This window comes from Zootoca vivipara, chromosome 2 (assembly GCF_965207765.1).
Source record: "Zootoca vivipara chromosome 2, rZooViv2.hap1.1, whole genome shotgun sequence".
Classification (NCBI taxonomy): domain Eukaryota; kingdom Metazoa; phylum Chordata; class Lepidosauria; order Squamata; family Lacertidae; genus Zootoca; species Zootoca vivipara.
The window spans coordinates 31,906,284-31,934,187 of NC_142584.1; the positions used below are offsets into that span (position 1 = coordinate 31,906,284).

The following is a 27,904-nucleotide window of genomic DNA, read 5'->3' on the forward strand; positions in this document are numbered from 1 at the left end:
AAGGGTAGAGAGGGGGAGGAATTGCGTGATTATTTCAAGATCATTATTGTAACTAATATTGCTGCTTAATTGTGTCCACTGATGAAAGTACTTCACAGTCGTTTTCTCCCTGCTGCCTCTCCCCCAGTTAAATGATGGCTATTTATTGATTCCTTTTCCTGCAGAATTTGATGACCCATCTGCCATGGTGGTGCTAGCAGAGGAAGAGCTAGTAGTCATAGACTTGATGTCTCCAGGCTGGCCATCGGTGCAACCCCCGTACCTGGCATCTCTTCACTGTTCAGCCATCACATGTTCCCATCATGTCTCCAACATCCCTCTCAAGTTATGGGAAAGGATCATCAGTGCCGGGAGTAAACAGAACTCCCAGTTCTCTAATATGGTATGACTTGCCTGCATGAACGTTGGAACGGAATGAACGAGTCCTTTTCACATTAATACTGGATTTCACACTGCATCTGAAGTCCCGCTTGAGAGAGGGGGGGGGGACAAGCAAAGGATGAGGCCATTTCAGCGATGTAATCTTGCATTCCAGCCTGAGTACTCAAAGATAATCATGGCCCCCAGACCCAAATCTGTTTGTTAACCTGCATTTATAATCCTGCCTATCTCTCCAAGAAGATCAGATTGGCATACGTGGCTCTTCTCCCCTATTATCTTTGTAACGAACCCTGTGAGATAAGTTAGGCTGTGAGAGACTAGCCTAATTTCACCCTGTGAGCTTCATGACTGAGTGGGAATTTGAACCCGATCTCCCAGGTCCCAGTTCAGCACGCTAACCATTACACCACACTGGCTCTCTTGTCCAAGGGCACTGTCAGAGGTTCTTGTGGCTACTCTTGAGTAACAACACTCCACACCTCCTTGTCTTTAAGGTGTTTTTATTGTGCATATTATTTACAGTGCAAAGAGTCTGGAAAACATGTCTGTTTAGTCAGAGTCAGAACCTCACAATGGCTTCTTTCTGTTTTGCGCCCAACATAACAGCTTGGGAACCCCAAACGCCTCCCTCTCGCCCTACGGGGTGCCGTGCGCCTCAATTCAGGCGTGGGGGGGGGAGGGCCTTCCTTCTGAGTGCTCTCCCATGGCCAATCCCGTCATTTCCTCCCCAGCTGCTTCCTTCTCTACTCGGTGTTGAGGCTCTCTCATGCTGTCAGAGCCTCTCTCCTCCCTCTCTACTTCCTGATTCTTGTAATCTGATCTGCTACTGGACTTGCTGCTCTGCGAAGAACTCGACCTGATTTTTTTTGGGGGGGGCTGTTCCCTATAAGCCCTCCCCCTTACAGGCACTGTAGGAATAATGCATTTTATAAACTCTCTGCCTTCCTTGGGGAGCAAGGCCTTCTCTGTACATCGACTCCAGAGGTCCTGGGGTGCTCCGGCGAGATCTCGCAGGTCCTTCCAAGTTCCCACGACATCTTGAACAGGAGCATCTCAGACCTGGTGCTTGGAGAGGGCCTTGCTTCCCAAGCAAGACAAAGAGCTTAAATGCTCCTTTTGTGCTAGGAAAACGCACCACAAAAAGCTCTCTGCTTTGCTTGCTTTTAACTTGCGGGATTGCAACCAGCAGCCTTCAACAGCATACGTTTGAAATTGCTTTAAGTTAAACATGTGTACAATGCAGTGCACTGCACAAGAAAACATGCCGAATTATATTGTAAGTTTGCCTGCGCAACTTGTCACAGAATTCAGGAATTTAATAACTTTAATTTGGGGGGAGTTTTTGGCTCAGGGATCAAGGACCTGTTTTGCATGCAGAAGTTCCCAGGTTCAGTCTTTGGCATCTCCTGGTAAGACTGAAAAAGGTCCTTCTCTGAAACACTGAGAGCCACTGCAAGACAGTGTAGCTAGAAGAACCAACCTTCTGACCTCTGTTTTAAGACAGCTTCTATGCACCCCACCCTAATCTAGATTTCTGGTTCCCTCCGTTGCAACAGACTCTGGCTCTGAGCTCACATCTAGATGCAGACAAGCAAATTGTGCACATTTTGTACACTACTGAGAGATCAGAACACTTGAAGACAATATTCTGCACCCTCACAAAGTTGCAGTTGCTATGGGTTTGGTTTCAGAAAGCCCCAGTAGTTACCGTTTGCAAATATTTACAAGCTTTCCGCAGCAGCAGCAGCTGCTTACAGAAAAAAATGTAGGTTAATGGATTCCTCCCCATCTTATATTAAACCTTAAAGGTAAAGGTAAAGGGACCCCTGACCATTAGGTCCAGTCGTGTCCGACTCTGGGGTTGCGCGCTCATCTCGCATTATTGGCCGAGGGAGCCGGCGTATAGCTTCCGGTCATGTGGCCAGCATGACAAAGCTACTTCTGGCAAACCAGAGCAGCACATGGAAACACCGTTTACCTTCCCGCTGTAGCGGTTCCTATTTATCTACTTGCATTTTGACGTGCTTTCGAACTGCTAGGTTGGCAGGAGCTGGGACCGAGCAACGGGAGCTCACTCCGTCACAGGGATTCGAACCGCCGACCTTCTGATCAGCAAGCCCTAGGCTCAGTGGTTTAACCACAGCGCCACCTCTTAGCATAAGGAAATTGGCTAGTAAAACCTTAAGAATGTATGCCTTAATCCAAACAAAGCTTAATCTGCATAGATTAGGTGTTCAATGCTTTCTTGCTCCCTCTGTGTCTTCATTGCATATGTACGTCCAACTTTGCATCCATTCTGTCCCAATTTCTGTTTTCCTAGCAATGGCCAATTAATGGAGGCACCAGCAAGGCTCCAGATCCTCCCCAGAGAGACTTGCTGCTTACTGGGTAGGTATGAAAACAGACGTTCTTCCTCTGGTTACCATTCTGGAGGTTCTGATCTCACGTTTTGTTTCCACCTCTGCTTAGTCACTCCAAGGCAGCGTGAGGATCATCATTCGTGCAAAAGCCGTTAAACTGATTACCATTTTGAACTTGGATATTTAACGCTTCAGTGGTAATGAACTCTTTTAAAGGCAGAAAGTTCCAAAACATTACCTGTTTGTGTGCGCACATGTGTGCAAAAAGTCTCGCATCAAGTGGATGGGATGGATCAACCGTTTTGTTTTGCCCCTCCACGTGTCTTTCTCAGTATGCTAAATAGGTCTACGTTGCTGCTTTTCATCTGGAATTTAAAATGTATGTATCCTTAATACTCCTGCAAGGACGAAAGAGGTTTCCTGTCAAGATCCCTGATAAGATTCTCCCAATTAATGGTCCCAGGCATCCTGCCAGCCATGCTAAAAGGATAACTTTAGCATACAGGAGCTAGAATACTCGGTGTCCCTGAGAACCGAATGTACTGATGCTCCGGAGAGAGGATTAAACGTAAGAGCCCGTCACCAGACTTTGTAAAACCCAGTGGGATACAAGCTAATTTTTGGAATGTCGCTTGGTGTATTGCAAGCAGCAGTGATGCGGGGGCGGGGTGGGGGCGTTATGGGTTATTCACGTTGATTCACCCAAGCAAGCTTGGTGCGGCAGCATGATGTCTGTGTTACTTATTTAACACTTTGTATACCACCCCGCAAGTTAACTTGGTTTTACAGTTTCGGAATAATGTCTGAGGATCTAAGAGGCATGATACAATAGAGCAGTGTTTCCCAACCTTGTGCCTCCAGCTGTTTTCGGACTACAATTCCCATCATTCCTGACCACTGGTCTTGCTAGCTAGGGATGATGGGAGTTGTAGTCCCAAAACATCTGGAGTCACAAGGTTAGGAAACACTGCAATAGAGGACAGAGGTGCCAGCTTGCCCCGCAAACTGATGGAGGAGGCAGAGTGCTCTGGAGGAGCCAGCCACTGGAACTGCGACACATAAGTCGTCACACATTGTGCACAGGGCCACCTCAAGATCGAGAGGGCCTGTTCCCCTTAAAACAAATACTGAGGGAGCCGAGGTGCCCCCCCCCCCCGTTGGTGTTCCTGATAGGCAAATGGTGGGAGGAGGGAAACCAGCTCAGGTGCCAGCCGTTTAACACTGTTAAAGAATGACCAGGCCGAAAAGATACCACAGAAGTTTGTTGTTTGAGGAGAGGGGAGGAGCCCAAATGGCAGCTGGTCCCAGCTGAGCTGATGGAGTGCTCCTTGCTGTCGACTTGCCACTGATGGGAGACAACGTGGATCTAATTAGGCTGCTGCGAACGCATTTCTGTGGCATGTCCATCAGTTTATTCCTGTCAGATTTATTTTAAATGCTCGCTGCAATGCATGTATGTTCCTAGGGTTGCCAGACTCAACAGAGGACAGGACTTCTGTGCCTTTAATCGCCCTGTTCTCTTTTGAGTCTGGAAACCTTAAAGAGAAACCAGCAGACCCTTTGTTTAATTTCCAAGCAAAGGGTCTGCTGGTTTCTCTTTAAGGTTTCCAGACTCAAAAGAGAGCAGGGCAATTAAAGGCACAGGAGTCCTGTCCTCTATGGAGTCTGGCAACCCTACATGTTCCTTAAGTTGACTTCACTAAGCTGGATGACCCAACAAGAGCCCTTTTAGAGCGGTAGCCACAAGGAACAAAAGCTCTTCCAGCCTGACAAAATTATTAATAGCTTACATTTGTGTGGAAACATATATGGAGAACAATTAACTGCCTTGGGTGGTAGCCTTCAAACTGTTCCAGGAAACTCTAGTAGATAATAGTAGTAGTCGTTGTCGTCGTTGTCATCATCATCATAATTTATCTGTACCTTGCTCATATGGCTGTGTTTTCCCAGCAACTCTAGGCTGCTCCCAACAGAATATTAAAATCACGATAAAACATCAAAAAATTAAAACTTCCCTAAACAGGGCTGCCTTCAGGTGTCTTCTAAAAGTCTAGGCTTCCCCAGTGGGCTTGGAATCATTGGCATTTCAGCTTCCCTGAAAGACCCTTTGCCCACCCTTGCAGGTATTTCCTTGCAATGTGCAGACACATGGGTGTGGTTCTGGGTATATAGCCTTCCTTTGCACTGGGCCTCATTGAGGTTCTGTATATGTGAGTTGGCTATTCACCCCACCGGAATCCTCTTTGGTGTGCATCAGTTCTCCAGCAGTCAAGTCAGCGTAGAAAGGGGATCGCGAAGGTGGGAAGTTTTGTAGCGGTCTGGGCTATCTATATTTAAAGAATTAGTCCAGAAGGATTTCACTGGCTCATGTGTCAGATGTTCAGTGTGTTCCCTTACCTGGAAAGTAAGCTGTGCTGCTGGTGTAATCTGCTTGGCCCCTTCATTTCTTCTTTCTCCCAATCAGGCATGAGGATGGCACAGTACGATTCTGGAACGCGTCCGGCGTTTGTCTGAACCTCCTGTATAAACTGAGCACGGTGAGGGTGTTCCTCACGGATGCTGATCCCAATGAGAATCTGAACCAGATGGGGGAGGATGAATGGCCTCCGCTGCGCAAGGTGAGGAGTCCGTGGCCCAGCTTAAACCCTCCGAAGCCAAGGCCTGCTGAACTGAGCAGCAGAGAAGCTGCCCCACAGAAAACCTTGCTTTGTGTTGATATGATATTTTCTTTCTTGCCTGTCTGCCCTGCTAGGTTGGCTCCTTTGACCCTTACAGCGATGACCCCAGACTTGGGATCCAGAAGATCTTCTTGTGCAAATACAGTAGCTACTTGGCCGTGGCAGGAACAGCAGGGCAGGTACTGAAATGCGCTTGGACAGGCTGTTGGACACACTGCATCCAGTAGCACAGACCTTACTTTTATCTTTTGCCCCCATCAATTGGGAAATGCAGGAGTTTAAACTCCCCTACACGTTACGCCCTTTGTTCTACATTAACTTTTCTCCAATCCTAGTGATTTGCGGAGTGTAGGAAGCATTCTGTACATGTTCAGATACCGTCGTGTGCAAATATTTCCGCCGTGTATTTTGTACAATCTACACCGTTGTAACTGCCAGCTGTGCAGCCGATCACCAGTTAAGCTGTTGTTCTGGCTTGTTCATCTTTGGGTTTTCAGTTACAATTTGTTCGCTCTCTAAATTATTGTGTTGTTTTGGCCAGCTGGATCCTGGTGGTATATATAGTAGGAATGTGTGTATATATGTCTGTATATGCGGCAATGTCTGTATACCAGAACAAGTAGGGAAGATTAAGTCGCTAAGTTGATACTAGGCAAACCATTCCACTAGTCAGTGGGCTGTGTTGACAATGCAAACTTTCTGGGCTAGTTTCCAGCTTGCTACTTAATTTTTTTTCTATCTCTGCTCTTTAATTCCCTGTCAGAGAGCACCAAGGAGAATCCTTAGTTTTGAATTACTGATATGGGATATAGTAGCCCTTTCCATGGAAGACGTTTTGACAATTCCTGCCTCAACACCACTGACCTATTGAAAGCCTTTGTTGCTGTTTAGACTGTGGAAGGCCAGGGCATAGACAGTGTTCACAGATGCTCTACCCCATATAATTAGATAAAGAAGTTCATCTATGTTAACCGGGGGTGGGGGACACACAAATATGCACGTCTTCTACTGTGAAATGCAGAGCTTTTCAAAGAGCATTAATTCAGGTTATAAGATAGTTACAACTTGCCCTTGGGCTCTCAGCTGTGATGCGCCCACTCCTCTTCTTTTTGGCTTACTTAACTTTGAACTAGGGACGCGGGTGGCGCTGTGGTCTAAACCACAGAGCCTAGGGCTTGCCAATCAGAAAGTCGGCGGTTCGAATCCCCGTTACGGGGTGAGCTCCTGTTGCTTGGTCCCTGCTCCTTCCAACCTAGCAGTTTGAAAGCACGGCAAAATGCAAGTAGATAAATAGGTACCGCTGCTCTGGTTCGCCAGAAGCGGCTTAATCATGCTGGCCACATGACCTGGAAGTTGTCTGTGGACGAACGCCGGCTCCCTCGGCCAGTAAAGCGAGATGAGCGCCGCAACCCCAGAGTCCTCCACAACTGGACTTAGTAGTCAGGGGCCCCTTTACCTTTACTAACTTTGAACTGTATCAGATCACTTTCAAGGTTGCATTTTTAAATTGCTGCGACCTGTTCTGGAACCTTAAGGTCAGGGCAGGTAATAAATCAAAATAAATAATAATAATATACACCGGCTCTTGGCATCCGAAACATACTCTTCAGAGTAGATTCCCACTGCACTTGTGGGAGTCAAGCTGCTCTTTCAAAAAACCAAAACAACACGCCTGCTTGAGTCATGTGGGCATTGGCCGCAAACGTCAGTTCACATTGGATTGCCAAACAAGCTGCTTTGCCTCAGGGCTAGCAACTTGCCCAACCCACCTGTGATGAGAAAGGAGCAGCATGTAGTTTTCTTACTCTTCTACTGCTCTTTAAATAGACTTCGAATGGGTGAGTGCAGATCACGATGAACCAAATGGGTAACTCAGTCTGTTGTGCATATAACTGCTAGGCCTCTCAAGCAAAATGTCCTGCCAATGCTGTGGGCAGAGAATCTTGTCCACATTAGGTCAGAAATAAATGAAAGCAGTGGACAGATTTAGCATTGCTGCAGGGCAGAAACATAAGACTATTTTTGCCAGATAGTTAAGTATGATATTCCTGAATGGTGGTTGTTACTGTTGTTTTTCTTAAGTGGTGTTGTTCTTACATTCCATTGTATTTGGGTTTTGATGCTGCTTTTGATCATATGTTGTGCCTATCACTTTCAAAAGCTGCCTTGAAAGTATCTGAAAAGGTGGCGTATGAATAAATTGAAATTAGACTGCTAATGCGTCTTAGATTCCACAGTGTGCTTACAAGAGCCACTTGGTAAATGACTGCCTCTGTTGCATAATTACATTAGCCTACAACCTCTTTTGTTTTGTTTTACTTCAAAGTACATTACGCTGCAGGAGGGTGTTAATACACTTAATCAGAAAGTGAATTGAGTTAGCTAGAACTCCCCTGCCGCTGACGTGATGTTGAAAAACCAGCAAGGAAGGATATAGGTGAAATGCAAAAATACTCCTCAATGCTTTCGAGGGTAAAGGCCCAGAGGTGGAAATGCATTTGTCCTGGCCTTCGTTCTTGCACAAACTCTGTGGATTTTGCAATGCTAAGGTTTCAAAACACAGTTCTGAATGACCTTCTCCCTTTTCCCTACCCTGCCCCATCCAGGTACTCGTAATGGAGCTAAATGACGAGGAAGCAGAGCAGGTGGTTGACCATTCAGAGGCGGACCTCCTCCAAGATCAGGAAGGCTATAGGTGGAAAGGTCACGAGCGGCTCAAAACTAAAGATGGGCCTGTTCGGTTTGAGCCAGGCTTCCAGCCCTTTGTCTTGGTCCAGTGTCAGCCGCCAGCTGTGGTCACTTCGCTGGCCCTTCACTCGGAATGGAAACTCGTAGCCTTTGGCACAAGCCACGGTTTTGGGCTCTTTGATCATCAGCAGAAGCGGCTGGTCTTTGTCAAGTAAGGGGGTTACTTCCATATTTAAATTGTATTCCTGACACAGTGTAGGGTTTAGGTGAAAGTCTTGCATTGAATGCCCTGCCATTTTCAAAAGCCATGTGCTTAAACAGGCCAGACTGGTGAGGCGTAGTGCTAAGGGTTCAATCAGTGAACTGGAAGTCCTAGATAAAAATCTCAGTTCGGGCAGGAAATTACTTAGGCAAAGCATTTTCCTCCCAGCCTTAGGCTTAGATCTGCAATAGCTTCTCCTGATTGTTTAAGCGGGTTCTCACAGTGGCCCACCAGATGCCATGGGAAGCTTGAACACAGCAACGCTCTCTCCGCCTGCAGTCTCCTGAAAAGTGGCATTCAAAAGCATACTGCCTCCGACAGAGGAAGCAGAGCATAGCTGTCATGGCTAGTAGCCACAGACAGCTTTATCCCTCTCCTTGAATTTATCTAATCCTCTTTTAAAGCTATCCAAGTTGGTGGCCCTCATGGCCTCTTGCCAGAGCAAGTTGCATATTTTTAAGTACGCACTGTGTTAAGAAGTTGTTTTGTCTGTCCTAGATCTTCCAGGATTCAGCCTCTCTGGATGTCCTTGAGTTCTAGTGTTATAGGAGACAGAGAGGAAAAACTTCCTCATCCACTTTTTCTATACGGATACCATGCATCATGTTGTACGCTTCTATCATATTGGCTCTTTCCTGACTTTTCTCTCAAGCTACAAATCCCCACTTGTGTGGGGGTGGGTAGGCAGCAGGTACCCACAAAATATTCAGGAATTGGGGAGTTGGAGAGAACTCTGCCTTCCTCCTAGCCCCCACAAAATGCTGAGCTCCATCTCTGGCGGCAGAGGATTGTTTAGTCGTTTAGTCGTGTCCGACTCTTCGTGACCCCATGGACCATAGCACGCCAGGCACTCCTGTCTTGCACTGCCTCCCGCAATTTGGTCAAACTCATGTTCGTAGCTTCGAGAACACTGTCCAACCATCTTGTCCTCTGTCGTCCCCTTCTCCTAGTGCCCTCAATCTTTCCCAACATCAGGGTCTTTTCCAAGGATTCTTCTCTTCTCATGAGGTGGCCAAAGTATTGGAGCCTCAGCTTCACGATCTGTCCTTCCAGGGAGCACTCAGGGCTGATTTCCTTAAGAATGGATAGGTTTGATCTTCTTGCAGTCCATGGGACTCTCAAGAGTCTCCTCCAGCACCATAATTCAAAAGCATCAATTCTTCGGCGATCAGCCTTCTTTATGGTCCAGCTCTCACTTCCATACATCACTACTGGGAAAACCATAGCTTTAACTATACGGACCTTTGTAGGCAAGGTGATGTCTCTGCTTTTTAAGATGCTGTCTAGGTTTGTCATTGCTTTTCTCCCAAGAAGCAGGCGTCTTTTAATTTCGTGACTGCTGTCACCATCTGCAGTGATCAAGGAGCCCAAGAAAGTAAAATCTCTCACTGCCTCCATTTCTTCCCCTTCTATTTGCCAGGAGGTGATGGGACCAGTGGCCATGATCTTGGTTTTTTTGATGTTGAGCTTCAGACCATATTTTGCGCTCTCCTCTTTCACCCTCATTAAAAGGTTCTTTAATTCCTCCTCGCTTTCTGCCATCAAGGTTGTGTCATCTGCATATCTGAGGTTGTTGATATTTCTTCCGGCAATCTTAATTCCGGCTTGGGATTCATCTAGTCCAGCCTTTCGCATGATGAATTCTGCATATAAGTTAAATAAGCAGGGAGACAATATTTAGGCGCAGGATTACTATACTCCAAAGCAGGAAGTTGTTTCCTGACCACAGCTTAGTCAACACTATTAGGCTCAGGCAGGAGTGCTCTCTTGAAGTCCAAAGGTCTTCTCTTCCCCCTTTTGTTGCCTTGGGGACAAAGGGAGGCTGAGCCCTCCCTTCCTCCTGATCATTATGGGGAGAAGGTTTTCCCCACAAATGTTACAGGGCGGAGTACGCTTCCGCAAAATTAATACTGGTGTGTCCTACAGAGTGATAAAGATCATCAAAGCAATGCATTTAAAGTGCTACGTAAATCCTAAATAGTATAATCCTTGTGGAATGTAAGGGCAAGGCAGCGTGAAATCTTACATGTAGCTCTGTTTTGGAAATGGAAAACAAAAACACACCATCAGATTTACTTTGAATCCTCATGGCTCTTGAGGAACACTGAAATGGATTTTACTGATGGAATACCTTTAGAGCCTTCTAGGAAAACTTTAGTAATTGCCAACATTCCACAAAAGCAAATACTGTGAACAATATAAAGTGTGCAGTTTAGATTAGTTCTGGTTTTCTGAATGCTCTCTTGCCTGGTTTGAGAACTCCAGGCAAAAAGCAGCGGCATTGTCCCATGTTGCTTTACATCTGGGGTAGCCACCTCAGATGTTGTTGGGCTCCCAAGTCCCATCAGCCATAGCCTATGGGCAGGGATTATGAGACCTGCAGTCCAACAAGCATTTGCAGGACTACAGTTTCTTACCCCTGATGCAAAGCAACGAAAGGCCTTGCCTGTGCATGGTATTTCAGACCTCTCTGCTGCAAAATGCGGTAACTCTCTAACTGGGCTTCCAATGTGTGGCTGCAGCTTGACCAAAAACAGTTTGGTTTAAAAAGGGAAACTGAACCAGCCCTGTTGGTTTCCTCCTAGGTGTACCCTGCATCCCAGTGACCAGCTGGCCTTGGAGGGCCCTCTTTCCAGGGTGAAATCCTTAAAAAAGTCCCTTCGCCAGTCCTTCCGACGGATGCGAAGGAGCAGGGTGTCTAACAGAAAGCGACGAACTGCGGAGGTGAGGGGCTGTGCTGTCTTGGCTTCACGTATTCAGCAAAGCCACGCATGACTTTAGAAAAAGCTCCCTTGTACAGTATTGGATCTCAGGCTTGCCACTCATGGCATTGATATGTCATATGAGGAGGAGATTTGGGCAGCTATAGGCTGTTGGAGGAGAATTGTGCTGGTTTCCTTGAGTAAGGTGAACTTAGTCTTCTGCCATCATAAAGAGGTGCAAAAGGATTCATTACATGGCCTTAAAGCAGTCTCTTTTTCAAAAATAGTTTCTCTTCTTCAAAGCAAGCATCCCTATAAGAAACGGCTTTTTTTGGAACTGGCTTGACTTCTTTTTAATAAAACCACCTGACGCCAGCTAACATGCATATTACCATATAACACACACACACACACACACACACCACGTATAAGACAACCCACAATTTTGAACATCATTTTTAAATTAAAAACCAACAACCCTAGTCTTATACACGGAAAAGTATGTTATATATAATGCCACTTTATCATTATAATCTCATTATCGGCCCACTTGAGAGATGCTAAATTGAATCGGGCCTTTAGTGTGGTGGCCTCTACACTTTGGAATGGTCTCCCTTACGTATTAGGCAATGTCCTCTGTTGTCTTATTGGCACCTACTGCAGACCTTCCTCTTCTGGCCTTTAAAGCCTTTGAAGCACAGATCTTTATCTCAGCCTGTGCCTATATTGGAACTATTTTAACTGCTGTTTGCATTTTCTGTATGGATGGTTTCCATTTTCTGTATGGAATGGTTTCCATTTTCTGTATGGAATGGTTTTTATCTGTTTCATGGCTGTAACTGTTTTATTTGCTTTTATAAACGTATATTTTTTTTCTGTTGCAACCTGCCCTGAGACCTTACGGTAAAGGGCAGGTATGAAATCTAATAAAACAAATGAAAAGGGGTTGTTTGCTTAGTTCTCATTTTTGTTTTGCGGGCAGGTCCAAGAGGGAATTTCCAGGCATGATCACGATGCATTGCAGGAGATAGAGCTAGCTCCTGTCCAGCGGAAGATTGAAGCGCGGTCAGCAGAGGATTCTTTCACTGGCTTCGTTCGCACCTTGTATTTTGCCGACACCTTCTTAAGAGACAGTGAGTAAGACCAGCTTCTATGTGATTGAACAATATATTACACCCACAAAGTTATGTACATGGATAGATAAAACCAGCAAAGTCCGGCATGGGGGGGGGGTATAAGGAATGGTCTTGCTTGCTTTCCCTTGGTGATATGTGAAACTTTGGCTTATGGGCTTTGTTATCTCTGGTCCAGGTTCCCGGCACTGCCCCTCCTTATGGGCAGGCACCAATGGGGGCACGGTCTATGCCTTCTGTCTGCGTGTTCCTCCAGCTGAGAGAAGAATGGATGAGCCTGTTCGAGCAGAGCAGGGTGAGTGAAAAGATGACTTTCGATTTAGATGAAATAGCTGCCCCCCAGATTTAGGATTGAAGGTACCTTTGTAAAATGCCCTGGTGATAAAACCACGGAGACTCCAGATGTTTCTAGACTCCAACTCCCATCATCCTCTGCCTGTTGGCCATGCTGGACCGGGGCTGATGGGAGTTGGAGTCCAACAACATCCAGAAGGCTACATGCTTCCCACAACCTGACTCCTGAGAAGCCTTAGTGCTGAATGTGGAGTGGGGTGTCAGAATCTGTGTGTGCATTCTGGAAGAGCAAAACAAGACACATTTCACTGCAGGACTGTAGCAGCCCCCAGGTATGTGCACTGATTATTTTAGGAGGAGCATTTTTTGGTAAATAATGTGTTGTTCTGAAGGAAATGGTCCTGTACACACACACCTACCGAGAAATGTTGTGAGCTTTGGCAGCAGTTTTGACTTGATTTTAGCCTCTGTACTTTCTTGGAAAAGTCCTTAAGACACCATAAAACAAGCCCAAGTGCTGTTTGTAAATGTTTCTCTCTGGTCACAAAAATCTGGAAAATCCTTCTCCCAGATAGGATAGGTGTTTAATAGCAGACACATGAGATGGAATTCATTTCCGTAACCATGTCTATAGGATGGTTATGTGTATTTTCCTTACGGATCTAAGGAAGCTTTCCCCTTTGGCATCATGTGCCATTAATCACAATTTATCCTCCAATACAGGGGTAGGCAAAGCACAGAGCTGCTTTGTCTTTTACAGAAACCCACCAAGCAGAGCAAAGTGTAAAAGACATGAAGGGTTAAAACACGAAACAAAATAGGGCTTCTTTGAGCACATTCTCAGCCTAGGAACCTGTTTTTAGTGCTGGAATGGAACTGAGCTCTCAGCGGTGTCACAAAAAATGTCTCCTGGTTTGGTTTTCTGCATTTCACAGACTTATTTAGCTGGAAATAGCCGTTTTATGTTTGCTGTGAAGCAACTGGGAGCCAGGAACTCTTGTTTATCACCGCTAATCATCTAGAGATCTACTACTAGACTCTGACCTTCATTTTGCCTCCCCTACCCCACTCTAATACCTACAGGTAAAACTCGGAAAATTAGAATATCGTCGAAAAGTGCATTTATTTCAGTAATGCAACTTAAAAGGTGAAACCAATATATGAGATAGATGCATGACATGCAAAGCAAGATATGTCAAGCCTTTATTTGTTGTTGTTTTTTTTAAATATATTTTTATTAATTTTCCAATTAAAACCAATTATATCACATTCATTATTTCAAATTATACACATATATATCAATCAAACCGAATGTTATGCCAAATCATATAGAAATTTTTTTTTTGGGTTCCCATGCTTCAAGAAATTGGGGATTCCTCGCAACCGTCCACTGCCATCTTTTTTCTAAAGTTCAAATCGTCTCTCCGAGTTCATAATAATCCAGATCTTTCCCTTACAGTCACATAGATGTTTTCCTCTTTCAACCGATTATTTCCCAGCTGCTGAGATAAATGTCAAACAAAGTTTCACAAATGTTCTTTCTCCTGTGTGAGTTAATCAGTCCAGCCTCCCCATAAATCTTCTTGGTCTGGAGCGTCCCTATTGCGTCGACTCTCAACACGAAGCAGCGCCATCTTAAAAAAAAACTCAAATCACTTTCGTTTTCTCTCATAGATTAACGATCTTTATAAAATTTACAGCTTTCCAGGCAGAAGAACCAGACCTCACACCATGCATAGACTCTTGGTAAATTAATGGATCTCCTTGCCCTATAGCTGAACTTAGCTTCAGGTCGCTGCTCCAATTCAAAGTGCGTCACAACTCATAAATCCTCCGAACGCGTCCAGGCACTCCTCCATCCAACTAGAGGGGGGCTTTTCTCGTCAGCAACTCCTCATCTTCAAAAAATATACTCAATAACAACAGTTTATAAAGTTCAACTCACACAGTCTTTTGCTTCTCTTTCACTCCAAACAAGCCAGGACATCACGTCTGGGAAGGTACGAAGTAACTCATATGAAAAAAATAAAAAAGAAAGACTCGCTTCCCTTATCGCTCCGTCCCCATCAATCCTTCTTCCAGATGAAATACAGCCTTTAACTCCTCACCCTCAGCAGCATAGATTTCTCGGCAGTAAACAGCGCTTCTGCCCCTCCTTCTGAAGTATGTCCATAGATTTAAGCCTAATTATCTTCTTTAATCATGGAAATCCCCGCCATGCAGATTAGCGTCCAGGAGTCCTGGCCCTCGTAAGTGCTTCAGCCCAAGCTCCCCCCACTCCATAAACAGTCGGAGTGGGTCTGGGGGCATCGCGGGCCAGCGGCCCCTCTCCGTAACCCCCGGAGAGGGTAGGGGGTTGCCATTTACTCCCCTAGCAACCGCCAAATTCCTTACGAAGGTCAGAGGGATGGAAAACAGGTCCGCCATTCCTGCAGGCGGAAACCGGAACCAAGCCTTTATTTGTTGTAATTGTAATTATTTGTCGTTAGGCAGGTCAATTATAAATGGAGTGTAATTAATGAAATGTAATAGCGATGTTTATTTTTGTTTGTTTTTGTATTATTGTAACTATTTGTTTTATTACTGTGGAATTTCCAAAAGAAAGCATTTGTAAAAAAGAAAAGAAAAAGAAAAAATAATAAGTTGCATTACTGAAATAAATGCACTTTTCGACGATATTCTAATTTTCCGAGTTTCACCTGTATACTTGCCTTCATACAGTGTAAAAATTTGCTTTTTGACTGCACCCAAAGAAATAATTATGCAGTTTCCATGCGGCATCACCGCTTAAATACTTGTTCTCATTCTCTTCTAAACTCAATCACTTTTTAATGCTTATTTATGTATTGTATTTGCATCCCACCCTTCTTCCAATGAGCTTGTGGTAGCATATTGCCACAACCACCCTGTGTGGTAGGCTAAACTGAGAAGTAGTGACAGGCCCCAAGGCAGCCGATGAGCTTCATGGCTGAGTAGGAATTTAAGCCTGGGTCTCCCCACTCTTAATTTGAATCTCTAACCACAATGGATTGTGTCCAGTGCTGTCATGCAACACTGGGTTCAGCCCGATATTTCTTCTCCGCTGTCCGTTGTATGTCCAACATGGTAGCTGGGTTCTGCGAGAAAGAAGTGTGCCTTGTCGGAACACTTTGCTTCTCCCTGGACCAAACCTCTTGCCTCATTTGGCGTGTGCTTTCTGCTGTCTCTCCAGCCAAAGAGATCCAGCTCATGCACAGAGCTCCTGTCATCGGGATCGTTGTTCTGGATGGCCAGAGCACTCCCCTTCCAGAGCCGCTGGAAGTAGCCCATGACCTTTCCAAGAGCCCCAACATGCAAGGGAGCCACCAGCTTCTCGTGGTGTCGGAAGAGCAGCTTAAGGTAACACAATAGAGTGCTTGTGTATATGCATGCTCTTTGCTTATTGGAGTAGAGCAGCCAGAGAAATTATGGGAATTCATTTCCTCTTGCAGATCCTTACTGGAACTTGCTTGTTTGGTAATGGTACTCGGTTTTCACCTCAGCTGAAGGGCATGTTCAGATTTGGAGAGGTGGAAAAGCATACTATACGCTTGGAAGTTTGCAAAGATTCCTACCTTCCCTGCCACCTGAGCAGGTCATGGAGTAATGTGCATTACTAACCCTATGTCTGATATACTTTCCCTACTCCTGAATTTGATATTCTGCCCATAGATGCTTCTATAGAAAGAGGCAGAGTTGGGCTAAGGAAAAAAAAGATTCTGTTCAGGGTTGTTGACTGCAAACCAGCTCTCTGCTTATTTTTTTATTTTATTTTTCGTATCTGAGGATAGATATTTGCAAGCCCTGATAATCGGACTTGATAAAACCTAGACATGTGAGAGAACCTAACTGCTCGCACATCCCCTAATATACAGCAGCAAGCACCAGCAAAGTTTAGCTACTCTCTCCCTTGCTGTTGTTTGCTTGTTTGCTGCTGAAGGAGGGAGAGAGAGACTACGCAGCTCCTTTTTGGCAGCTAGACTTAAGCATGCTGCCTTGCTGCACACCAGCAGGAAATTCATTACGCATCAGCTGGAGATTGGATGGGGTGGCTCTTGCATGAATGAAGGGTTTATTATGTAGCTTGTTTACGTTGGCAGGTTTTCACGTTGCCCAAAGTCAGCGCCAAACTGAAACTGAAATTGACGGCCCTGGAAGGCTGCCGGGTCCGGAAGGTGTCAGTGGCCAACTTTGCCAGCTGCAAGAGTGAGCACAGTGAGAATGACCTGGCTGTTCTGACGAACCTGGGAGACATCCAGATTATCTCCCTGCCTGCACTCAAGATACAAGTGCGCTACCCCTGTATCCGCAAGGAGGATGTGAGTGGCATTGCCTCCTGTGTCTTCACCAGATACGGGCAAGGTAACAACATGGTCATCCGCAGGTTACCAAGCTCCACTGTGTTAGGTCTTGGAAGCCTTTCTGTCTATTGTCCAAAATAGATAAATGTGGGGTGGGGGGAGTTATTTTGTTCTTCTATCCATAATACTGGGAAAGCAAGCATGAAAAATATTAGTTGGGATAGTTTTATCTGCTTTTTATTAATTATAATAATTAAATTTGTATACCACCCTTCATTCAAAGATCCCAGGATGGCTCACAACATCAAAATGAGAATACATAATACAGTGGTACCTTGGTTCTCGAATGGAATCCGTTCCGGAAATCCGTTCGACTTCTGAAAGCATTCGAAAACTAAGTCGCTGCTTCCGATTGGCTTCCTGCACTCAAGTGGAAGCAGCGTCGGATGTTCAGCTTCCAAAAAAACAAATGCAAACCGGAACAATCACTTCTGGGTTTGCAGTGTTCAGCAGCCAAAACATTTGAGTTGCAAGGCATTCCAGAACCAAGGTACGGTTGTAAAATGAAAACAAACCAATAACCCCCCCTCCCACAAACACATAAAAAACCATAGAATGTTAAATCAGCCAAATGCATGGTTGAAGAGGAACGTTTTTGCTTGGTGCCTAAAGATATGCAATGAAGATGCCAGGTGAGCCTCCACAAATGGGGAGCCACTGCAGAAAAGGCCCGTCCCCATGCTGCCACCTTCTGGACCTCACGCTGAGGAGGCACATGCAGAAAGGCCTGAGATTATGAATGCAGGGTCTGGTTCAGTTCATATAGGAAGAGGCAGTCCTTGAGGTATTGCAGTCATGAGCTGTTTAAGGTTTTGTAGGTCAAATCCAGCACTTTGAATTGGGCCTGGAAACTACTGGGCAGCCACTGCAGTCAGGCCAAGATTGGTGTTATATGTTCCAAACCATCTTGCCCCACTGAGCAACCTGGCCCCTGAATTCTGCACCAGCTGAAACTTCTGAACCCTATTCAGAGGCAGCCCTATGTATAATGCATTGCAGTAATCTAACCTAGAGCATATTAAGTTTACATAGGTGTCTGAAAGTATGTGCATGAGAGAACACTGCATGAGAATTAGGCAAACAGATACATACAGTATTTGGATCTTTCCATGCACAGGAGTCCCAGAGATCCAGCTGAGAAATATTAAATAGTAACATAGGATCTCTTTAAAAAGTGTGTCACGAGCACCAAGCATGACTTTGGAAAGTGCTCACGCAGCTGAGCCTTTGTATGTTTATGCTAAAGTTAATTCCAGCCCCCCTCCCCCAATTGCCCTTGCTCCAAAATAAGTGTGTGTGTGTGTGTGTTTGCAGCTTTAAGCTTAGTCTTCTGAGTAAGATTTGTAAAAATGTATTTTGGGAAACTCTTGTGGGACCCTTTCTGCATCTGTGCATGCACAACTTGCAATTTCTCCATCTTTTCTCCTCTGCAGGGTTCTATCTCATCTCCCCGTCAGAGTTTGAGAGGTTTTCACTTTCCCCAAAGTGGCTGGTTGAACCACGATGCTTAGTAAAAGTACCTGAAAACACAGGCAACAGCCATGTGCACAACACACCTGGTGTGGAGAAGGCTTCAAGGATATCAAAGTATGAATGATAGTGGCATTTTCGTTTTGTGTATTGTGTGGATGATAGAAAGGGTGCAACATTCTACTTTGTATTGCTGGTTTTGTGTGCGGAATATGACACACTTCACCATGGGAACTGCAACAAAGGAGGCCCATGGTCACTCTGGAAAGGGGTGAAGGTTGCTGTCCTGCCACCATATGCATCTACATGATCTGACAATGCCTCTGCTCTTCCCCTAATGCAGGCATAGGGAAACTTGGCCATCCAGATGTTTTGGGACTACAACTCCCATGATCCCTAGCTAACAGGACCAATAGTCAGGGATGATGGGAATTGTAGTCCCAAAACATCTGGAGGGCCGAGTTTGCCTATGCCTGCCCTAATGCCATCCCAGTGTTTGCTTGTCTGCCACCCACCATTCATTGGGCTTATTGAAAAGAGAAGTGGTTTTAAAAATGCTGAGGTTGTATATTGCTGGTGCTGAGGTTCTACCACCTGTGGAATGACTCTGAACAAAACAAAGCCTTCTGAGCTGGGTACAACACACAGTCCCCAGGCTATGTAATCATTTTTTGTGTGCACTAGGTGGGATGGTTAAAGGGTAGCAGCAAAAGATGTCAGAACTGGTACAGGTCAGTTCTAGCTAACCACCTAACCATCTCTTAGTTGCCATAAGAGGATACGCCTCTGCCTAGACTGCTGGTGGGGGTTCACATGAGGGAATATATATCTCCCTATTGGTCTGTTCCTTGGTGTAGAAAATCGATCAATCGTTTTATTTGTATGACATGTTTCCAAAGCTAAAGCCATGCTCAAGGCAGAATACAACATGTACAAAATTTACAAGCATAACAAAAGTAGTCTTAAAGAAAAAAAATCAAAACATAGAGAAAGGTTCCTGTTGTTTTGCTTGCTCTTCTTCTTGATACATTAGTCTTCAATATGCAGGGGAATTTTATAAGGATGAGCATTCAGTCATGTGAACCCACACACAAATTTTGAAGTGACTTAAAAGCTGAAGGTTTTTTAAGAGGCAGTATGTACCTGTCAAAGTAGTGCAGTGTAAACCAAGGGTGCATGACTTTCTGTGGGCCTATGATGATTGCATCTGACTTGCAATGTCTAGGGGGTTGGAATTGGTTTATGATCTTGTCTAATTGACTCTTCTTTTTATCTTCTGCAGTAGCAAGGAATCGGGATGGAGTGCCGGTGATCCGGGTGCAGATGGTAAGAAAAATGTGAATGTACAGAGAGAAATTGCTGGTCCAGTGCTGCTTGCTTAGTAATGTAACGTAACACCCAGTTTGGATTACTCCAGTAGTGCAGACAGGAAACGCCCCATGAAGGCAGGTCAGAAACTCAGATTGGCTTAGGATCTAGCTCAAAGGCTATGTGTTGACTCGTTTCAATAGGAGGGATAATGTCTTAAGAGCTTCATGGACTACCAGCTTGTTTCTGAACACAATACAAAGTGCTGGTTGTGACTTGTAAAGCCTTCAGCCTGGGACTTGGGGTACTTATGTCCCATGTCAACCTACAAAGTTAAGTTCTTCAATTGGAGGCCCAGTCTTCTGAGAGTTTCTGCTTGTTTCCTTTTCAAGGTGGGGAACTTTAAAAAATGGGAGAAGGCATTCTGTGCCACAGGAGCATGGGTTGGTGGAAGTATATTTGGTACAGCTGCTTGTATGTTGGCTTCAAATTCTAAAATAGGCTCTTAAAGAAAAGACCAGATCATGATTTTCATCACTCAGAGGAGTAATAGATTGTCAGAATCATGTTAACTTGGCATTTTAAGAACTTCAGAGGGTGGATATGCTAAGTGTAATGGGTTGTCTTCAGCTATGTTTTACCCAGAGTAGAACCACTGAAATGAATGGCCCTAAGTTAGTCATGTCTATTTATTTTATTTTATTTTACTTTATTTTTTTAAACATCTCTTTATTATTTTAAAAACAAAGCGAAAATACGATGATATACATAAACATACATATATTTAAAGAAATTAATACATAATATCCAAACTGAAAATAACAAACTTAGCTTGATCTATACCATTTATATAGCCGTCCATGAAATAATTTAAAACCTGAAAAGAAATGGGTTAAAAATGACTTCGTTAATCTTACTGTGTTTTGCCTAGTCATAATCTTTTACCGCACAGTTACATCTTTCATATATAATTTCTTTGAGTATTCTATTTATTTTAATGGCTCTACTCTGAATACAACCCAATAGATGTAATGAATTTTTGGGGGGGGGGGGCATTGTGAGTTTCTTTGTACCGTGGGAATTGACCACCTCTACATTTGTCTGATTTGCCTTTCAGAGGGGACACATGGCAGATTGATGGAGCATGCCCTGCTCAATGATGAGAGTGAGCCAGACATAATTTCTTTCGTGCTATAGGGGTGGTGGAATGGGCATTCTGTGGAAATTGGTTTGAACCACTTTATTCACTTGCTTCTGCTTATTGATTCTTCCCCCCCCCCCACCTCAATACCAGCAGCCATACAACATTAGGTAGATTTCTCTTTGGGATGTTGTCTTCATGGGTTTGCCTCAATTAGGCGGGCAGTTTACCAGCAACATACCTGAACATGTCTATATTTGTGTACAACTGCCCACTGGCATCTCATACTTGCTCTTTGGTGCTTAGCACTTTAGTATCCAGCAGACATTCGGAGTTCTGTGGCTATTGCACTAGGAGGACCTGATCTACACATTGGGCAAATGGCTATCCCAACATCATGTCCACATCTGTAAAATGGGAATAAATTGTGACCTATCTCGCACGGTTTTTCGTGAGGGTGAACACAAAGCTTTCAGAAGCATTTTGCCATTTTAAAACTGATACATTTAATAGTGAGTAAACTTGCTATGTGTTGTTATGTTGTTGGGTGCTTCCAGAGCTGGCAGCTCCCAATCATTGCTGTTCTGCTTTAAGGTGGAAGTGGGATAGCAGATTTCTAAACACTCTATAGCCAAGTGGTCAGTCCCTCTTTCCCCAAATGTTGGAAAGGAGCAATTTACATTGGGATCTTTGTATGTATAGGAAGAGTTAAATAGCCCACTGCACCTCTGCTGCAATGGGAGATAATAACCAGAATAGTAGCTTAATAGCAGCTATATTGACTATAAGTAGGTTGGATTTGGGGGGGAAGGAAGTAGAAGCCTAATGGGGAAAATATGAGAGGGGGTGTTTCAATCATAGTATCATGCCAATGCCCTGTAAAAAGCGACTGAACAAAATGTGGTTATTCCACAGTAAATGTCTAGTGTGGAAGCAGCAAGTGTTTCAGTGTTTAATTCAGCCATGAGTGTAGGGTCTGTGGAGAAACTGCCCCAAATAGAGATACCAGAAATGCTATTATTTGTGTACATGGTTGCCAAAAGAAACATCCTACGCATGTTGGCTTCAGCTGGGGTGAACCATTTTGTGCACATCTGCCACTCTGCACCAGTTTTCCTTTTGGAGATGGCACTACAAATGCTGGCATCCAACTTTAAAGACTTTGTTTGGCGAAATTATGGATTTAAAGAAAAACCTAAACTCGAGACCTAAGCGACTTTGAGAAATACAAAGTATACACATCCTTTTCTTTTTTGAATGCTAGCTGCAAGCTTTTATGCCGCATAGTATTCTTTCTGAAGTGCAACTGAGGAAGCTAAAATAATATCGGTATGTCTGTGTTTGGTATCCTTCTTGGCACATTGGTTGTGATAGGCTGGCAATTGTTTAGCGCAACAGGATTTAAATATATTCAGTTACCCTGAATCTAAACAAAGTTATTGCCCAACTTTTAATCAAATACATTCCAGGCATAGATCTGTTATATTAGACAGTAAGTTGAACCCAACAACATCAACTAGATGTCATCCTTCCTTAAGGATAAAATATGAATGTTACATCAGCTCTGTAGGAATGGTTAAAGTTTGTTTATTTATTAATGGTACTTATCTGCTGCCCAGTAGCAAAGTTATCTGGACAGCGTAATAGCCATGAAAGCATTAAAATATAAACCGCAATAAGCGAAAATAAAATGAATTCTGCATGAAAATTCCAGCAAGAGAGAAGGAAATCAATAATTGAAAAATTTATCTTTTAAAAGTCCTGTCGGCTCAATCTTTGGAAGATGGGGCTTAAAAAAAAAAACAACTGTTCCAACAGTGGAAGTTGAACTGCTTCTTGAATACTAGAGATTGAAGAATATACTGTATGCACTTAATTCACATGAATGTTTCCCCCCCCCTTCCCTTTTCAGAAGTTCTAAAAGAGATCCAAAGCACTCTGGAGGGTGGAAAAGGGTGAGTGTCCATGGTTTCTTTTAGAACTTGGGAAGTTGAACTGTTGTCCTTGTAATAGAAGGGAAGTGACATAGTGAACATGTATTTAGCAACCCTGAAACCTGGTGGCTTCCTTCACATTCTCAAATATTTAACCTTCTATTACCGGTAAGTCTGCTGCCAACATTGAACAGATTTTGTACTTCTCTGTACGTTCCGATATGAGGGTGGTTGTTGTTTTGCTTTCTAATTAAGATATTTTCACCCAACTTGAGAGTTAAGATACCTACTATCCCAATCTTGTGAATAGCTCAGGGCAGACTTAAGTCAGCTGGTGTCGAAGAGGAGGGTGTATGAATTGGGTCCCATGTTTTTACTTCCTGGCACTGGGGAGGCAATTCTTCTTTTGCAAAAGGAGAACCAGTAGAATACTGGTTGTCACATAAGACTTACTTTTAGGATTTGACCAGGGTGTGTGTGTGTGTGTGTGGAAGTGGGAGAGAAAGCGCCGCTATCTACAGGCATATGGAGATTTTGGTGTTGAGAACCAGAATGGTACAAGTTGTCGTGTCACAGTTTCCATATGGTGATTTTGTCTTTGCAGGAGTTTTAGTGACAGAAACTCAAGGAGAATTCAAGTAGGACACAGACTAAGCAATGGAGGAGGTATGTGGGTATATATGCTATAGGTGTATTTAGAGAAAACAGTATGGTTTGTTATAAAAATACATCTTTATGTAGCTTCCTTATGCAAAAACTGGTGTCTTATGAACCATGAACAGAAAACCTGAAGCTTCTGCTCATGGTTTGTAACAGATCAGTTTTTCATTTTGTCTGAATATGGGAAACAGTAGCTTCCACAAATAATACTTTGTTCAACAAACAGATATTTGACCTCAATGCCGGGCTGGGCCTCCTTTGCTGTCTTCACGCAGTTTTGTTCTTGAGATGATGGCTGCTGATGTCTTCGAGAGTATTTTTATAAGTCTCTCCCATTCCAATTCACCACTGCAAAAAAGTACTTGACAAAAAGGAGGAAGTAACTTCTCACTTTTCTCCCAGTTTCTGCAATTTTCATCCTTAAAGGTAGACTGCAGCTGGGAACCTGGCCAGAGTTCACTCTATAAACCAACATTACTTAAAGCAGAACTTGATGCCCCCCAGCTTGGGCAGCATGTAGACTGTTCCTCAGCCAGCCCCCACCAATGATAGGGAGATAGGGACATTGCAGAAATTACCGTATATGCAGCCATCAAATGTTGGCTGAATGCCTTGCTGTTGTGAGACTGGCATTTTCGAAACATTAGTTTGTGTCCAATTATATATATAAGTCCTACCAGGCTGGGACGGACACACACACACACTCTTCACCAAAAACATGCCCATGCAGTTTCACAAAAGTGCACTATGCATTAGACAATGCACAATAAAGCAACAGCCTCTTCAGGTTGTGTAAAATAATTCTGCCCTTTTCTCTTCTTAGCAGAATGATTGGGCTCCTGCAGTGTCTCCGTGATGTCTGACGTTTGGAAAGAGTGCCATAACACTACTGACTACAGGCCCACTGTCCACTGGAAGAGACATCCACTGACCATGGCCTTGGATTCAAATGCAGGGCTGAGTCTTGCCTGGCTACTCACCTGCTTGTCATCCTCTTCACTGTGCCTCACCTGAAGCCCTCATTTTCTCTTTGAGATGCCAGCCTTGCACCGAGGCTGGAATGATTCCCTTGGCCTGTTTCCCTTCATGCCTCTGGATATGTTTTTGCAATTCTTCAATTGTTTGCACAATTTCTTTTTTTAAAAAAAATTCTACTGGGATGGGTTTTAAATTATAAATATTACTGCCTTGGGTGCAGAGATTTTTTAAAAAATAAATACTGTTACCTCTGACTAAGATTATTTTTTGTACATTTTTAAAAAAAATCATACTGGGTGTTTGTTCAATAGATATATTTTAGAAGAGTTCTTTTTTTAAAAAAAATCTTGAATGAAATAATATATGTCACTTTAGATTCCTGTGGCTGCTGTAACTTTTTTCTTCTTCAAATGAGAAAATTGCAAGGGTTTTGTTTTTTTGTCATGTTACTGTTAAGTAGTTTTGCAGACTCAGGTAGATTATTTTTGTAGCTGATCAGATCTGGAAAAATTAATCAAATTTAACTTGATTTGTGTGTGGACACTACATTGAACTGTTGTGAAATAAACCCATACTTTTAACATGCTTTTTAATTTGACCAAGAAGCTCTCTGTTGCCTCATTTTGATGCCCTCTGAAATGTTTAAGAGCCTTGCAACTGCAGCACGGGAAGTGACCCTCTTCACTTACATGTCTATAGTGCTTTCCATGGTCACATGAAACTACTTCTGTAAGGCACGAGTTCCCCACATTCTGTGAAAGGCAGACACCTGGACGGGGATATTATCAGCATAATTGCCTAATGCCTTTCTAGGTTGTTTTCCAGTGGATTTTACCAATTTCCTCAATCTAGTCCAGTTTAGGCGGAATCCCAACTGTTTCTTAACCTTCCGAAGATAACAGAGCATATTAATTTAGGTTTGATTTCTATGCACCAATCAACAACACAGTGTAACACCCAGAGAATGAAGTGTGTGATAATGACAAAAATTATCCTTACTAAACCAACAAACAATCTGCTTTGCTACAAGGCAAGGTAAAAAAAATGCCTTGTAGTCAAATGAATCTTGTTTTTTAAAAAATATTCCTCCATATATGAAGAATTACAATAGCTGATGAAGGGGCCTGTATAGTACTGCTAGGGAGACTAGAGCTAGGTTTAGATTCTGCAGGCAGGGGACTAAGAAAATCTTGGGAAGATAATTGATCAGTTCCCATTTTGGGAATAGCAGCATGAACCACCAAGAACTTGCTCTTTAGTATGTGTGGAGAGACGAAAATGACGAAAAGGCACCAGGAAGTAAATATACAAACATTAAAAAGAGTTTATTTGAAAAGTACAAAATTAACTTACTTTATTAAATACCTCAGTTAGGGACTATGCTAATATATATACTGTATACATATACATATGGGGAAGGAAAATCCTCCCCAATTTAAAAACCCTGTGTACTGGCTGCTCCTAATACACTGCCAATATTGCAGCATCTGTCCCTAGAAGCAGCCTTGGGTGTACCGTTTCTTTGGCGGAAGGTGGCCGTTTTGAAAAGAGTCCACAGACCGTTTGGTCGCCACCGTGAGCTCAGACAGGGGAGCACCCCTCTTCAGGCTCAGCTTCCGGTGTTGTGTGTATCTCATCCTGGTGGTTCTTCTGGCACCCTGTTGGCAGGAAACAGCTTCTGTGGCCCTGGGAGGTATCCGGCACTCTGCCTGTGGGAGAAGCTGCCCGGCCCTCCTGGAAGATCCTTGCCGTTTCTGCCTGAGAATGAAACTCCGATAAAACAATTCTACCTCTGCAAGGTCTGCCGGATTAGTCATCTCTATGGTATCGAGCAGATGGCTGTACTCCAGGGGGACAGGACTTCTCTGGCACTCCTGCAGTGGGGGCGAGTCCTGCCTCTTCAACACCTCCACGTGCATCTTCCGATTAGGCGGCAGCAGCCGTGGCCTCTTCCTCTCTGCGGACTTGAGCAACAAATCCGAAGCGCAGATCTGCAGGAATTCCTCTTCGGGATTTGCTTCCGGATCCAAGGGGCTGCTTGCCAGCTCTTGGGCCACATGATGAAAGTCTCTTTGCCGGGGGCACTGTGCCGTTGTCCAGCTACTTGCGTACAATTGCGCCTGAGGGGGAGGCACCACCATCAGGTAGTAAATGGCGTGTGGCAAGGATGTGTCCCTTGTCCAATTCTCCTGGCTTGGAGCACAAACTGGTGACCCACACCCTGACACCTGAGATGACACGGTGGGGGTGTGTGTCTGGGGTTTCAGCTTTTCATACCATGCTTGAAGAAACTTCTCCCTGCTTGATTTGGGCCCTCCTGCGTCACCTGGGCGCATGGCTTTCTCCCCTGGAATGGCTGCCGTTTCCATGTTAAGGACCTGAGATTTCAAAGAGCGAGACGGAACAAAAAATAAGCGAAAGAACTTTCCGGCGTGCAATTTAATAAAGGGGGTGATAAAATGGGAGTGCTGCTTCTCCCCCTTTTGGGTCTCTAATTGACCTGCAAGGAATAGCTGTAGCGTTGCCAGGCAACCCCACACATTCTAGATCTCACCAGTCTCAAACAAGCTTCTTGGCCTAAGCCATCACAGCAATAGCAGTTGGGACAAGAGGGATCAGGCTTCCCGATGTCATAAGCACTCTGATGTCAGTAACTTGGATAGTTGCTCACAACTGTTCACAAACCTACGGTGTACTATTTATGTGACCTGACCACTTGCCAAAGCTGCAGCTGGCAAGTCTTGACTACAGAGTGTTAGTGGGTGGCTGGAGTCTTGGAGGCGTGGCCAATGAAGTCACAGGGGCATGACCAGTTGTTCTGGTTTTCTCCCCATCCTGCCTTTTCAAAGATTCTGTGGATACTTAAGCATTGTAGTTGTACAAATACTTCGCACCTAACTAAACCGACAATTGTCTTACAGGAATGCAAAACCTCCATACTTATCACAAACCCTACAGTTGCAGTAACACACAACTGCTGAAAGTTGCAACACACAGAGAGAAGACACCCACTTCCAATCCTCTTACCCATTCACATGGAAAATAGATATTACAAAGACACACACTGTCCACCATTGCTCTCAACAAATATTAATTTAAAAGCAAGCTGCTCAAACTAGTAACCACACACATTCTTCCTGGATAGCTATGAAGAATGTGTTTTGAGGTGTGGCTTTCAAGAAAACCGTTCTGAGCAGGGTGGATAGAAATTAATGATTTTTTTTTAAAAAAAACAACAACTCGGATTTTTAAAATAAAAGGCTTTTGGAGGAAACATCTTTCTAAAGATAGTTTTCTATTTAAGTTACATTGTAATCCAAAGGCTATTCATCAGGAAATAAGGATTTGTTTTAAGTTTTTCATATGTGCTAAAACTCAGTCTAAGTTTTTTTTTTAACCGTTTAACCACATCAGTTAACAAACATGGATACATATGCTATGTTATTGTTTTAGTTAAATAAATTGTTATTAAGGAAATGATTATCTTTCTCCTTCCAATAAAGTACAGCATAAAAGTTGTCCAAATATAAGCAATA

General features: G+C 43.9%; 2 protein-coding genes across 9 annotated transcripts in view; one reads left to right on the top strand and one right to left on the bottom strand.

Annotated features, from left to right (window-relative positions):
* The window catches only part of LLGL2 (LLGL scribble cell polarity complex component 2), a 70,521-nt gene extending 45,555 nt beyond the window's left edge, over window positions 1-24,966 (top strand). For 5 of the 8 annotated variants that reach the window (XM_035104469.3, XM_035104468.3, XM_035104465.3 and 2 more), the window contains exons 11-26: window positions 165-382; window positions 2,702-2,769; window positions 5,206-5,359; window positions 5,494-5,598; window positions 8,026-8,318; window positions 10,955-11,093; window positions 12,054-12,204; window positions 12,383-12,499; window positions 15,710-15,876; window positions 16,617-16,878; window positions 18,311-18,464; window positions 19,630-19,673; window positions 20,773-20,820; window positions 22,709-22,751; window positions 23,335-23,396; window positions 24,214-24,966. In XM_035104469.3, the coding sequence (XP_034960360.2) occupies window positions 165-382; window positions 2,702-2,769; window positions 5,206-5,359; window positions 5,494-5,598; window positions 8,026-8,318; window positions 10,955-11,093; window positions 12,054-12,204; window positions 12,383-12,499; window positions 15,710-15,876; window positions 16,617-16,878; window positions 18,311-18,464; window positions 19,630-19,673; window positions 20,773-20,820; window positions 22,709-22,751; window positions 23,335-23,396; window positions 24,214-24,221 (2,033 nt within the window). In that variant the 3' untranslated portion in view covers window positions 24,222-24,966. The remainder of the gene's footprint in view (window positions 1-164; window positions 383-2,701; window positions 2,770-5,205; window positions 5,360-5,493; window positions 5,599-8,025; window positions 8,319-10,954; window positions 11,094-12,053; window positions 12,205-12,382; window positions 12,500-15,709; window positions 15,877-16,616; window positions 16,879-18,310; window positions 18,465-19,629; window positions 19,674-20,772; window positions 20,821-22,708; window positions 22,752-23,334; window positions 23,397-24,213) is intronic. The other 3 variants (XM_088661559.1, XM_088661558.1, XM_035104466.3) reach the window with 1 other exon arrangement.
* A 709-nt stretch (window positions 24,967-25,675) lies between these two features.
* Window positions 25,676-27,904, bottom strand: LOC148686799 (uncharacterized). Its single transcript, XM_088661560.1, has one exon. It carries the CDS (start codon window positions 26,735-26,737, stop codon window positions 25,862-25,864), a length of 876 nt encoding a protein of 291 aa, XP_088517686.1. The 5' UTR covers window positions 26,738-27,904; the 3' UTR covers window positions 25,676-25,861.

What these genes read in the sequence shown, in the direction of transcription:
- LOC148686799 (XM_088661560.1), bottom strand. Translation starts at nt 26,737, where the DNA reads ATGGAAACGGCAGCCATTCCAGGGGAGAAAGCCATGCGCCCAGGTGAC.